Source organism: Diabrotica undecimpunctata, chromosome 2 (genome assembly GCF_040954645.1).
Source record: "Diabrotica undecimpunctata isolate CICGRU chromosome 2, icDiaUnde3, whole genome shotgun sequence".
Lineage (NCBI taxonomy): Eukaryota > Metazoa > Arthropoda > Insecta > Coleoptera > Chrysomelidae > Diabrotica > Diabrotica undecimpunctata.
This window is the reverse complement of record NC_092804.1, coordinates 13,310,738-13,325,490: the sequence shown is the minus strand read 5'-3', so window position 1 is coordinate 13,325,490 and position 14,753 is coordinate 13,310,738. Positions and strand designations below refer to the sequence as shown.

Below are 14,753 nucleotides of genomic sequence, written 5' to 3'. Positions count from 1 at the left end.
AGTTTACCAACTATTAACCTGATTAGATTCTCGTGATTTCTTCTTCTTGATGTGCGTATCCGTTACGAATGTTGCGATCATCGTGGCAATCTTTACCTTATCTGAAGCAGCGCGGAAAAGCTGCACACATATTGTATTCAACCAGATTCTGAGGTTATTTAACCAAGATGTTCTTCTTCTTTCTAGACCTCATTTTCCAAATATTTTTTCTTGCAGGATGGCTTGAAGAAAAGCATATCTGGATTCATTTCGCATAATACGTCCGAAGAATTGTAACTTTCGAGATTTGATGGTCCTTATTCATTCTTCTGAGGACCTCCTCATTTGTGACTCAGGCAGTCTACGGAATCTTAAGTATTCTCCGATATAGCCACATCTCAAATGCTTCCAGTTTTCTGCACATATTTTCGTTTAAGGTCTTCGTTCTTTTGTATCAAGAGAGAGGTTGTGACTCTTGAAGAAGGCCCCCATCCGATTGAAGGTGAATCTAGCTTTTCCGATTCGAGCTCTAATCTCCTGGTTGTTGGTTCACTCTTCATTTATTATGATGCCGACGTAGTTGTAGTGCATCACTCTTACTACAGGGGATTGGTTGACGTAGAGTTGATCTTCTTTTATCCTTTTCTTGCCAATTATCATAAGCTTTATCTTCTTAACGTTTATATTGAGTCCATATTTTTGACTGTTATACGTGTTTTTGTTCATAAGAACTTGTAGGTCTTCTAAGTTGTCCGCAAATACTATGGTGTCATCTGCATATCTGATGTTGTTTAGCCGGTAATCATTTAGTAGAATGCCTATTTCAGTTTTTGTGCAAATAAATATTCCTTCAGAGCACAGATTGAAGATTAGAGAAGACAAAATACAGCCTCGCCTCACTCCACGCATGATTTTCAGTCAGTGTGTTCACCTTCAACTCTGAGAGTTGCTGTCTCATTCACGTAAAGATTTCTAATTATTTTCAGATCTTGGTTGTTAATTCCTGCTTCTTTTAGTATTTGCATCATCTTGGCGTGCTGTACTCAATCAAACGCTTTGTCGTAATTAACCAGATATACGTATACGTCGCTGTTGACGTCTCTGCATCTCTGGAATAAGACTTGTACTGAGAACAAAGCCTCTCTAGTACAAACAGCATTTGTGAACCCGAACTGATTCGGGGAAATTTGACTTTCACACAGCTTGTAGATTTTCCTATGAATTATCTTTAGGAACAATTTTAGAAGATGACTCATTAGGCTTCTCGTGATTATATTCTTATAATTAGGTAATACTTTATTTATTACGACTTTTTTATATATTATATGTTTACATAAATATTAAAGAAAAAGTGGAAAATATTTTTAAAAATCAATGTCGATTAAAAATAAAACAAGCAGAAAACAAGAACAAGATAGCAGAAAAATGGTAAGTTGAAAAGCAGATTAATAGAAACAATAATAGTATACCTTTGGACATGCAGTATACGTGTTCTTTAAAGGCAGGATCTTCTGGGAAATTTCCTGTCATTGCTTGCTTGGCCATTTCGTCGGTAGCTCCAGAGATAGGTAAGCATTTTTGGTGTAGTGAGAACATCATTGCTTGTTCAGCTTCTGATAAACTCTAAAAATATTTAATGGATTTGTATGATATTTTTACAAATGAGCAAAACTCTTTCAAAGCTTTCAAAACAAGCAGCAGCAAGGGGCACCTCATCTTGATAAGAAACGTTTTAACACATAAATTCGATTTAAAATATCAATATCTTGCATATAACCTAGTACTTATAGCAAGATTAAAGATTTAATTGTAAAATATAATTAGGACACTAGAACGTACTGCTAAAAACTAACGAAAGGCAAACAAAATAAATACATACATCAAAAATGTTTTGAGGAACACCACTATTATTTCACTTTTTTCAATAAAAAACTTTTTTGTTATTACATACCATTCGATATGAAAACTTTTTCTCTGCAAATAAAGGTATGCCATGAAAATTAATCTGTCAATTGCACTGTTTTATTAAGGCAAAAGTGACAGTGCCTCAAAATCGTACGATTCTTTGCTTCAAATTGTAAAGCAAGAGTGCTTTAAATTTTAAAGACAGTCTGTATTTACTTTAACTTTAAAATTTTACTGAAACAAAATTAATAAACGCAACCATAATCATGGAACGTCAGCATTTAACACATGTTGCTGGTCTCTCACAGGCTGATGTTGCTCGTCATTTTGACGACTCGTGAAGCATGATTCCGCGATTGTGTCGTCAATATAAACAATTTGGTAATTTGGTACTATTACTAAAAGATACAACATCTTGAGACTCATAATTCAAGGAAAAGTAGAGGGTACGAGAAGCGTAGGAAGAAGACGCGTTTCCTGGTTGAAGAACATGAGAGAGTGGTTTGGTTGCAGCTCAAGGCAATTGTTCAGAGCAGCTGCCTCGAATGTCAGAATAGCCATGACGATTGCCAGACTTCGTCGCGGAGAGAGCACTTAACGAAGAAGAAGCTGAAAGATATATAGGTCCTCAAAGTGCAACTCCCCTTTGGCAGGATCGGTATGTGGTAAGATTATCTTGTCGAAATATCTGTATAACTGCACGTGAACTTTGTGGGGCCTTAGATAACCCTTAGATACCCGTAATATTACTGTATGTATTATTGAGGAATCGATTACTTGAAGCTGGCCTGCACGCTAAACGTCATTAAGGGTTTCCATATTGCGTCATGAAAACGTGAACTCAGATTAAGGTGGGCACATCAACATGTGTAATGTGGCTTAAAAGAATGGAGTTCTGTGTTATTCAGAGATGAAGTTTTGGCACTACCTTGATTAGAAGAGTGAGTTTGGAGAGTAGCTATTCGGCAAGAAAGACCAAGGCATGTAGAGGGTGTTCGTCCATATAGTGGTCTACAATTTATGATGTGGGCTGGAATTATTTTTCAGAATCGAACTGTTCCCGTTTTTGCGGAAGGCACTTTGGATTAATATCAATATATCATAAACCCTGTTGTATTTGCATTTGTTACTGCTGCTAGTTTAACATACTGCAGCAACAGTAAGAGATTGATTTATTTTGAGGATGTTACACTTCTACCGTAGCCAACAAAATCACCAGATCTATATCCTATCGAGTGAAGAATAAAAAAATATAAAGCAGATATTTGAACAATATGAATTTGAACAGGGGTAACAATAAGGACGACGAGTAAATTATGATAACCGATGAAATGATATAAAGAGATATTCTAAAATTAAAAAAAAAAAATAAGAAAAAAATGAAATTGGAATATACGGATTGGAATGAGGGTATTAAATGACGATCGAGAATTACAAGATATCGAATATTGTAAAGAGATCATACTTTAGATCTTAATTCGTTAAAAAACCATAATTGGTTTAATTATAATTTATATTGATCAAGTTATTTGTGTGCGCTATTCATAAGTACACAACAGTTTTACATATATCCAGTGACGCTGGAACTTTTTTCTTTTTTTTTTGCTAAAAGTATTAGTATATTTAAATAATATTTTATTACAAATTAAATTGGAGAGATTAAATCTTAAATTTTTATATTTCCCTTTTTTACTTTGACATTTCGCTGATAATCAGTAGAATATTACCTAAACATAATATAAATTATTATTTACTGTTCTTCTGGATGTAGCCCCTTGCTTAGTTATTCCATTTATTATTAAATGGTAATAAAATACTAAATAAATAACATAACTCATAGTTTATCTAAATAGGTTACGAATTTTTGATATTTTTATACCAAATATTTGTCATTTGCTTATTGCTAGTATGTCTTACCTCTATTCCGCTTAAGAATGTAACAGCCAAGAAAGAAATAACGTAATATGTATTCATTTTGTTAGTGTTGATTATTACAAACCACGATACTGAGTACAACTGCTTATTTCTTGTTTAAGTCAATTTATATACACAAAAATTTTTGATATAATTGCATGTCTCTGATAATTATATGGAATTAACAGTTCTTCCCTGAAATGGATGGTATCTCTTTATCATAATCTTGTCAACATTTTTAATACACACTTGCTACTTCTGGCAACACATGACTTGCATACTATATGATAATTAACAAACTCTACTTAAAGTTTTTTTATTTACATAAAGTATCTCGACATCTATGGCCATTGAACAGGAACAATAATATTAAATATATAATAAATAACAAAAAAAAATAAATATATCACATTAACTAATGTCTATTAGGTTAAATTTTCTGGTAGAATTAAGCGGTTATTGGAAACTGTATAGTTTTCGAAAAACAAATAATAATTATATCGCTTTAACTAATGTCTATCAGGTTAAATATTGTGGTAGAATTGACCAATTAGGCAATGATATTCTCCATACTTGGGAAATATGTGAAATTCTACAGGGTGATTATTAACTACGTGGTATAGCAAACATACAATTTCTTAAATGGTACACCCTATATATATTTTTTTCGAAATCCCTATGAAATCAACACCATGTATTTATAGTCCATTTCCATCATATTGATAGCACATTATGTATGCAAATCCCTAAACTGTGATACGGGTGACTCAATGAAAAATAGATATTTGTCAACAAGTTTACAGAAGTATATAGGAAAATAATTTTAAATTGAGTATGACCACCAGGTATAAAGGTTGAAGCAGAATAGAATACAATAGTTTTGAGGGTTACTAATCCCTAAATAAAGTTGCCAGTGTCGGAGTGATGAAGATTAACAGGTACTAATAAATTTGCAAGAAATGTAAGATGTTTATTTTATTGGTTATATATAAAATAATTTGTGGCCGTAACAGGGGCCGATTTGTAAAAAAATAAATATTATTTTAATCAAATTCCATTTCAGATTCACTGCTTTCTTCAGAATCTAAAGAATCTTCAACTCCAATGTTAATTATTACCGGTTCCAGCATTGCATCAGTCATATTATCCAAATTCCACATTTTATTTTCTTCCTTGTGAGCATGACTAACAGCATTTTTCCAATTTTCTGGAGTTACTTTTGATAAGGAATGTTCTAATAATTGTTGTAAGTCTTTTAATTTAAAAGTTTTGTTGTTGCGTCCGACTTCACCCTTTACTTGAGACCATATATTTTCTATCGGATTCAGATCACAGTGGTATGGGGGTAAACGTAAAATAATTACATCACGGTTTGATGCCATTTCATCAATTATATATTTTTTATAAGCTGCTTCATGTTGCCTTACAATAGGTAATAATTCCTTTTTTGTTGAATTCCCCTTGTACTCAATTGCGTGTTTATCCAACCATTCGATTATCTCTCCTTTTGTCCATGCCGTTGTTGGCAATTTTTCTGCTAGTCTTGAATGGTAACTAGCATTATCCATGACTATGATAGAATTTTTGGAATTAAATTCAACATTTGCTCAAAATATTCTTCAAAAACATCAGCAGTCATTTCCTCGTGGTAATCTTTGGTTGATTTTGAGGCAAAACTTAATAATCCACCATTGACAAAATCGTATTCGTTTCCAATATGGGTTATTATGAGTCTGCGTCCTTTTCCAATGGGAATATTGTTTATTCCAGTAGATAAACCTTCGATGAATGCCTGACGGGAACTTTTCACATTTGTATCAACCCATAGATATGGTACAGTATGACCTTCATTTAGCCATTGTTTTCCCTTCTTCTCGGTACTTTTTAATAGTTCTTAGATAATCTCGTCTCCAACATACAATGTAATCTTTTTCAATTAAAACGGATTTTCTTCTATTCTTTTGCCAACGAAATCCTCTCAATAGTTTTCATAATTTCTTGTTGCTTATGATTGGCAACTCTTCGTTTTCTCTAATTAATGTTTGGATTTTGTCCAATGTTGGAAATTCTTTGTTAAAAAAAATGAGTGGACGCTGCGTCTTATCATGTTTTTATGTATTTCTTCAATTTCCAAGGGTTTACTCCCTCCACTCTTCTTGGGAGATGAAACAGTTCCTCCTTAGGCATGTGTAAATTGTTGCTTCTCCAACCCCTGTCATATTTGAACACATGTTAACGATTTCACGAACATTACTTAAAGGGCGTTGATGTACAAGTGCATCGTGTACATTTAATATTATTTTTTTCTCTCTTAGACTGAAGGCACCTTTAAAACTACACTTAACCGGGATAAAACCTGTTGTCGACGTCATTTTTAAATGCAAATAACAAAATATCGACACCAAAAACGTAGGTAGTTAAGACATGAACAATGTACATCTACAAACTAAATGGAAGATGCAAACAATTTCTAATTTATATTATTGGCATAAGCTGCAATGTGGCATAAAAACTACTTAAACTATCATTAGTGAAGCCTTCAGTAATTCCAGGTAATCGTTCAAAGAAGGTATTCTTTTTGTGTCAGGAGATAACTTGTATAGAAAACAATAATCACCTTTAAATTACTGTTTACATTAATTTATTTCGTGAAACATTGAATTCTCTCGTTAATCACCCGTGTAGAATTAACAATAATCGTGTGGCATATATACCGACGTTTTTTACGCACAAAAAAGGTATAGTGAGGTTAGTGGACACATATTTTACAGAAAATTTTTTAAAAGATATGAATTGTTGACGGCATCTTAAAATATTAATTTTTTTTATTTATTTCAAAACAAGTATAGGGTGACGCCTATGGTTTTTTGACCTGTTGAGGATTTGCATACATAATGTGCTATCAATATGATGGAAAAGGACTATAGAGAAATAATACATAAACAATTATTTATATTATATTTATATTATACATACATTTTATTTTTTTAAAATATTGTATTTGCGATAAGGTAAGGTGTGGCAACTGCGTGAGCGGGGCTAGCGCATCAATGTTATCTAAGTTTTTATTACGAATGTATTAGCTGCCATCTAGCATCTAACATTGGAAATATATATTGTGAGTCCAGCGCGCAAACAACCGACCGTCAGTCTTAGTTATTGTCGATTCTCAACGAAGCGAAGTTCGTGCATTAATATCATCGCATCGCATGGTATAAGGTGACCCTGAAAATTTCACCCGGTTCACCTATGCGTTTAGAAGTCTGATTTTTAATGAGTAGCTAGAACTTTTATATTGTTTTGTGGTAACACCTATATTTTAACGTTTTATTGGTTACTTTGTTTAAAAAAAATGTAGGGCGCTCTTGCCTCAGTCAAAAACAGCATTGGGGATACTGCGTTATAAATAAAGGGGACAAGTGCGTTGTGTAGTACTGTTCCTTTTGTTTCAGAATTCTAAAATCAGAATGGTGCGTAATTATATTTGGAAGAGTAATAGTGGCTCTAAATATAGCAAAGAAGACCTAGCCATAGCAGTATTCGAAGTAAAAAGTGGCCACATTACTCTTTGCCGTGCCAGTAAAATTTATGGCATCCCAAAGAACACATTGACGGATCACGTTAAGGGAAGAAGGGGGAAGAAAAGTAATACGTATGAAAGAAGGCCAGATATTCCATTTAAAGATGAGGAGACCCTAGCCAACTGTATTCGACAAATGAAAAAATGGGGATTTGGATTGTCACAGAAGGAGGTGCTACAAATTGTAGCAGATTATGTGAAAGCAAATAACATCAAAACAATTCAAAAATAGTATTCCTGGCAAAGACTGGTTTCCAAGGTTTAAAAAGAGGCACAATTTCTCAACTAAAAAGCCTCGAAGCGTAGAGTTTGCTCACAAGAAGAATATTAATCCGTTTATTGTATACAGTTACTTCGAACGTTTTGTCGAAACTTTAAATAATTTGGGATTAAAAGAAAAACCTGCCCAAGTATGGAACCTTGATGAAACCAGGTTTTGTGCAGATCCATCGAAGACTAAAACTGTTGGACAAAAGGGTATGCCAGCAACCAGAACAACTAGTAGTCCGGGAAAACAAAACACAACTGTTCTTATGGGTTGCAGTGCCGCTTTAGAAAAAGTACCACCACTCATAATTTTTAAAGGCAAACATGTTTGGCACCAATGGATAGCAAAACCTGAGACTGAGTACCCAAATACTACATATGCCGCAACAGTCAATGGCTGGATGGAAACTAATGTTTTCAAAAATTTCTTCGAAAAAAGCTTCATCAAGAATTTATCTAAAAAGCGTCCTGTTCTTGTTATATACAACGGGCATACAACGCATATTGGTGTGGATTTGATAAGACTAGCAATTGTGAATGAAATAACCATTCTTAAGCTACCATCACACACCAGCCACTTATTGCAACAACTAGATCTATCAGTATTTAAGTCTCTTAAAAGTCGCTGGGATGCTAAATTAGTCCAGTGGTAGAGGAAAAATGTTGGAGAGAAACTGATCCAGACATATTGATAAGTGGTTTTACTAAAGCTGGAATTTTTGCTTTAAATCATATAGTTATATCACGGGAGTATTTCGATCCCTTACGATGGGATGAAGACATACAAAAAAAAACTGGGACTATCAACCAAGGTACGGAGTCTCGAGAAACTGTTTTGACTGATTTACTCATTGCATTTACTTTAAAAGACCCAGCTCCCTTAACAAGTAGCTGGAGCTGAAATAATCACACAAGAAGACATACTGCAACGACTGATAGATAACACTAACAAAAACTCTGTCAAAACGAAAATATGTAAGCCGGCGAATACCCTTAACGCAAAACATGTAAGGACATTAGTTCGGAAGAAAGTAATCAGTCTTGGTAAAGTGCGAGTAGTGAAGACAGAATTACAGAATTTGATGACACGAGTAAAAATTATTTGGAAGACGTTGATCATGATGAAGCGGTTTCGGAAGAGAAAACTGAAGAGAATGTCATGAATGAAGATGATCTGGAAGACGTTCACCGTGATGAAGTGGTTTCGAAAGAAAAACCTGAAGAGAGCAGCACCAAAAATAACAATAATTGTGTTACACTAAATATAGGCGATTTTGTATTGGCCAACTTCTATGGAAAAAAGAAACTATATAAATATGTTAGTCTCATACTGGACCGTAAAGACATTTGTTTAGTAAGCTTAACAGATATTGTCAACAAATTAAACAATCCTAGATTTATTGAATCTCAGGGTATTCCTGATAAATTTATATTTGACAGTAACGTTGATGTCCAAGAAGCCATCTAAAATGTTTACACCAAGATTATTTTTACATTTCTAGAGGTAACTTTATGTTTTGTCATGAATAAACTCTTTTATTGAATGTTTTGTATATTTGAGTGAATAAAAGTTCGGAACTTTTAAACTATATTATTTTTTTTATATTCATTCATTCATATCACTCAATACTCAATACTTATTTCTACTTACAAAAATTGAATGTATTCCCGAAATTTGAAGAAAACCAAAAATATCTCGGAAAATAATAAGTTTAGGTGTAGGGAATGCTGTTAAAAATGAAAGAGTATTATAAATAAAATATTTCGTTTTGTAGTTCACTGTAACGGTATTTAATTAAACATCAGATCTAAGTAACCTAATTCAGTTTAAAATTTAAAATCCTTATAATAATAACTACACTATTATTGTTAAACGCGATTGTTTGTTTATGACATTGAAAATATCGGTGTAACGAGGCAGCACGCTGACCTAGTAAAATTTACAATGTAATTAAAAGCTTATTAAATAATGTGTACAAATTAAACAAGTAAAAACAATATTATATCAACAAACGCACGTGAGTTAAATAGCTGGAAATTACGGGAGTAGGATTATTATTAAGAATGAAGAATCAAGAGAAGGGTCGAAGTTAGTGTTCTCGTCCGTCAACTTGGTACTATCTATTATTGTACTTAGAGTGCTAATAAAAGGAATTATGAGTATCCAGTGAGTTCAAGTAATTAACTACCTGCAGGAGGTAAACTACCCCTAAAGTTCCACTATATGGAACTCTTGATAAAAGAATCCCATAATCGTTATAAAAAGATACAACATCATTATATGGCGTCCTACATTATTATATCATCCTGTTGACAAATTTTAGTCAATGATTTAAATTTAACTTAATTTAAAAACTACAATATATTATTTAGCTTATTATATAAAATAAATAATTGTTTATGCATTACTTCTTTATAGAGATGGTGTTGATTTCATAGGGACTTCGAAATAAAAATGATCATAACTTGTTAAATACTCTATATAGTAATACAAAGCTCAATATGTTAGAACAAGAATTATGAGAAGAATATAAATATGAAGAAATATATAGGATGTCACATTTAAAAAATTGCTATCCACGTAGTTATTAACCACCCTGTAGAACTTCATATATTTTTCAAGTATGGATCATTGCCTATATTTTTTCTAAATAAATTTTTTGGATATCATGTACCACAATGGTCAGTACTACAAAATCTCATGTTAAGGACACAATCGAGGATTGATTTGTATAGCGTACGTTTTCTACTGTATAATAAAACATTATAATATTAAATCAGAAAACCAAACAATAAAATAATACTGCTGATTCACTATTAAAAATCGAAAGTTGTAGAAAATTTATTATAAAAGTCCAGACGATCATAAAAATATCCTTGACATACAATTATTATTAGAACAAGGCACACACAAAACTAATTGCATACAATTAAGCAACGACATTGTGTAGGAAATAATACATTATTGTTAATTAAGTGTGTGATTTGTATAAAGGAAATACTAACTTATAATTTGCAAATTGCTTAAATTTTTAGTTAAAAGTTTGTAATTTTAATATCAATTTAAACAAATGTGTAGACAGCTAGCATATTATAAAAATAGTCGTTTAAACATTTGTAGAATCTCAGAAAATTTAGTTGGAATAATATTAGAAAATCTAGTGCTTTTTAAAAAAAATTTAAACCAAAAGAGATGACATAAACATATTATATAGGTATCAGAGCATATTGGACTGCATTGTGTATATTGGACTGTACTGGATTCTTATAAAAGTTCTGAACAAAATGCTGAGAGAATTTGGAAATCGAATGCAACAAAAATGGTGAGCTATTTGTGAATCTCAAATCAAGATCGGATTGGAAATTAGCAATACCCACCACAAATTATTTGTCTTCAAGACACTAAATTTAAATATTCCACGTACATGAATCTAAAGTCCTTCAATTCATATTTTAAAAACATTTGTATGGGAGTGATCACTTCTCAATTTTAATAGAAAAACACTTGATGAAACCTACGCCAGTTACACCTGATCCGAAATGGAGGCTAGATAAAGCTGATTGGCGCTGTTTTTAAGAAATTATCCGTAGCGAATCAACAAAGATTTGCTTACAAAATTTAATAGATAAAATAATTCTACAGTGTAATAAACTCATAACGGAAGCAACTCGAGAAGCGATAGGTAAAACAAAGTTCATAAAAAGAGGTAAAGTAACACCCTGGTGGAATAAAGAATGTAAAGAAGCTATTAAGGAAAGTAAGAAAAACGCTACAAAACCCTAGAAAACTTAATTAATCTTAAAAGAAGTAGGGCTAGAGCCAAACTGATTATCACAAGATCTAAAAGACAATCCTGGATAAAATGTGTAGAAATGATAAATAATTACAGATCTTTTTAACAAATATATGGAGGAACATAAAGAATATAACAGGCACTAGCTCATATCAAGGAATCGATTCATTAGAAGTAGAAAATAAATCGTCAATAACAAACATTCAAGTTAACATCCACAAATTGTAAATATGATACCCTATTAACGTAGTAAACAATATTGAACCTATAAATGCACTTATCACAATCAGAGAACTAAGAGAGATGGTAGATTATTTAAAGGACACATCTCCTGGCCCCGATGACATCCCAGCTTCTTTTTTGAAACACCTACCTGACGAAGCAGTAGAAATATTATTAAAAATATAATCGTAGGTATATGGACCAAACATGATTTTCTCAATTTATGGAAAACAGGTATAATTATTCCCATCTTAAAATCTAATAAGCCACAAAACAAAGCAGATTCTTATCGTCCAGTGTGTCTAACTTATGTCATGTGTAAGCTTTTAGAAAAAATTGTAAATAAACGTTAAATGCCGTGTCTGGAAGAAAATAACCAACTGATTAATGGACAATCTGGATTTCGTCCTTTAAGATCGACGACCGACAATTTAGTAGATATAGAATCACGTATTAATAACGCATTCTACAACAACCAAAAATCTATTGCAATTTATTTTGATTTACACAAAGCATTTGATATGGCTTGTCATCACAAGATAAATTCAACACTGGAATCATGGGGCTATCAAGGAAATATACTTTGCTTTTATTAAAAATTTTCTCCTAAATAGAAATTTCAAGGTAAAAGTAAACGGTCCATCTAATGTGAGATATAAAAAAAATGGTACACCCCAAGGCTCGGTAATCAGTATGGCCAAATTACTACAAGATCAACTCGATAAATTTATAGCATGGTCTAAAAGGAGTGGTTTTCAATTTGCCTCATCTAAAACTCGCTGCATCATATTATCAAAGAGACCAAAACAGATAAAAGAAATACCTACTTTAAAACTTTGGGATCAGACACTTGAATATGTAAATACAATTAAATATCTAGGTTTAATATTTGATCAAGCTCTAACCTAGAAGGACCACATCAAATATATATCAGCTATATGTAAAAAAAGACTAAACCAATTTATATAAAAATCTGATCCGCTCCAAAATCGATTATGGATGCCACGCTTACTCGTCTGCTTCAACAACAACTCTAAAAGTTTTAGACACCATTCAAAATAACGCTCTTAGTATAATAAGAGGTGCATTTAGAACAAGCCCTATCTTAGGCCGAACTCGGTGAACTACCATTAGATTTAACAAGACAGGAATTAATGCTCTGATATACATCGAAGCGGTAATCTTTTTACGAAAGATGCAGACGAATCATAAATGAATTAAGTCCCCGAAATATATCCTAGCAAGATGCCAACTTTCCCTCCTTAGCTAATATCTTCTCACATAAATTTGGATCTATTATCAGAAAATAAGAAAGAAAGCAACCGTCATCTAATTAATTCTAAATATCAAACCTTAATTTCTCAATTTTCTTCCTTCAAAGAGTTATTCACATATGGATCTAGAACAGAACGTTGTAGAGCATGTAGCAAGAAATATAAACCAGCGGGGACTAATACTATTTTAACAGGAGAACTCTTTGCAATATATAAAGCAATATTTCACGTTACAAAATGTCCTGAAACTTCTTAATAATTACTTGACTCACTAAGTTCTCTAGAAATCATCTCAAAAATCTATTCTTCTCATCCTGTGGCCAAACTCATTAGACAATAATTGCACAACCTAAATCACAGAAACATTGCTTTCCTGTGGGTGCCAACGATCTGGCGGATAAATATGCACGAGAAGCCTTAGAGGACACAACTATTGAGTTCTATCATATGGTTAACATATGGAATAGCAGATGGCACAAAAAACAGGCAAAATTACTTGAGATCAAACCAATATTTCAAGCACAGTCTGATAGTTCCAGCAATCGTTTTTAGGGTTATCATCACACGACTGCTGCTTGATTATAGTCACCTTAGGCATGGACATCTGATGACACGGGATCCCTAACCGGGGTGTTATTGTGTTATGCTTGCGAGACCGCGCTAACACTAAAACACCTTCTAGTGGAGTGCCCGTTACACAGTGCGGAAAGATGTAAATTCGGAATCCCGGAGAATTATTCTTAAAGTGCGATGCCTAAGTGGTTATCCAATATCTAAAAGCAATAAACTGTTTATACAAAATTTAATTGTTACGCTTACAGGCTGATGCGAGTTTGTAAATAAAAAAACCAAGATCAGGGTGAGAAATTAGCTGTGACAAAAAGAGAATATTAAGAATGAATAGTCAAACTGTAAATGTCAAACAAATATACATACAAGATTATTATCCAGAATGACCGCACAAAAACGAACATTATCAATGACGAACAATGATCGCATTATCAGTAACTGCGACAATACATTTTTGAAAAATCTAGCGATACGTCGATTTTTGATCAAAGGGGAATACATTTTTCCGGTAGTTTGAATTATTTTACTTTAACCCCTAAAACAGGCTAAGACTCATCTAAAAAATAGCATGTTCATGCAAACGTCTCGCCACAAGAAATATCATTTTTGCTCCTAATAAAACAATAAACTATTTCGATAAAAATAATTTTTTATATTACTCAAAGTATAACTAGCGATATTTCACATTATCTAAATACAAATATAAGTATAACCCCCCTGTACTGTTGTGGTACTACAGATAAACCCTAAAGTTGAAATAGCGATTTTCGACAAGTTCTCGAACTATTTGATGCTGGAATACAAAGAGCTTATCTGAAGTATTTGAATGTAATACTTTGACAAAGCGCCTAAATCTTGCAGAAGCTGCTTTCAACTTGTGTGTAAACGTATTTATTATTTATACTATTTGAGTAGTCAAACAAAGTTCGAGATAGGTTGTGGTATATACGGTTAATCTTTAACTAATCATAGTTTACGATGTTTTATATTACATATTATAATTTAAAAATATTTTATTGTAATTAAATTTTTAGGATATTATCGTCACAAAAATTTTTTCTTATTTCCAATCCTTTATGTCTTTTCAGGAAATGTTTGGAACTCTGTCTACTACTTTATTTATATTATCTAAGTTTCTTTTCTTTTTTCATTAGTTATGTATTTTTTTATGACGTTTTTATGTTTTTAACCTCTTGGTTCAATAAAATCTAATATCTGAGGAGATATTTGCTGTTTGAGCGGTGGAAT

At 32.5% G+C, this 14,753-nt stretch overlaps 2 protein-coding genes across 4 annotated transcripts in view; one reads left to right on the top strand and one right to left on the bottom strand.

Annotated features, from left to right (window-relative positions):
- Positions 1 to 14,753, top strand: part of LOC140433617 (cell adhesion molecule Dscam1-like) — a 757,823-nt gene that overhangs the window by 548,784 nt on the left and 194,286 nt on the right. The gene's annotated exons all lie outside the window — the stretch shown is intronic.
- LOC140434207 (B2 protein-like) overlaps positions 1 to 14,753 on the bottom strand; it is a 34,980-nt gene that overhangs the window by 13,766 nt on the left and 6,461 nt on the right. For 2 of the 3 annotated variants that reach the window (XM_072522296.1, XM_072522297.1), the window contains exons 1-2: positions 3,802 to 3,896; positions 1,449 to 1,602 (exon numbers count right to left, since the gene is read on the bottom strand). The exons of the other annotated variant lie outside the window; for it this stretch is intronic. In XM_072522296.1, coding sequence (XP_072378397.1) covers positions 1,449 to 1,602; positions 3,802 to 3,858 — 211 coding nt within the window. In that variant the 5' untranslated portion in view covers positions 3,859 to 3,896. Of the gene's footprint in view, positions 1 to 1,448; positions 1,603 to 3,801; positions 3,897 to 14,753 lie in introns of those variants that run through there. 3 annotated transcript variants of the gene reach the window in all.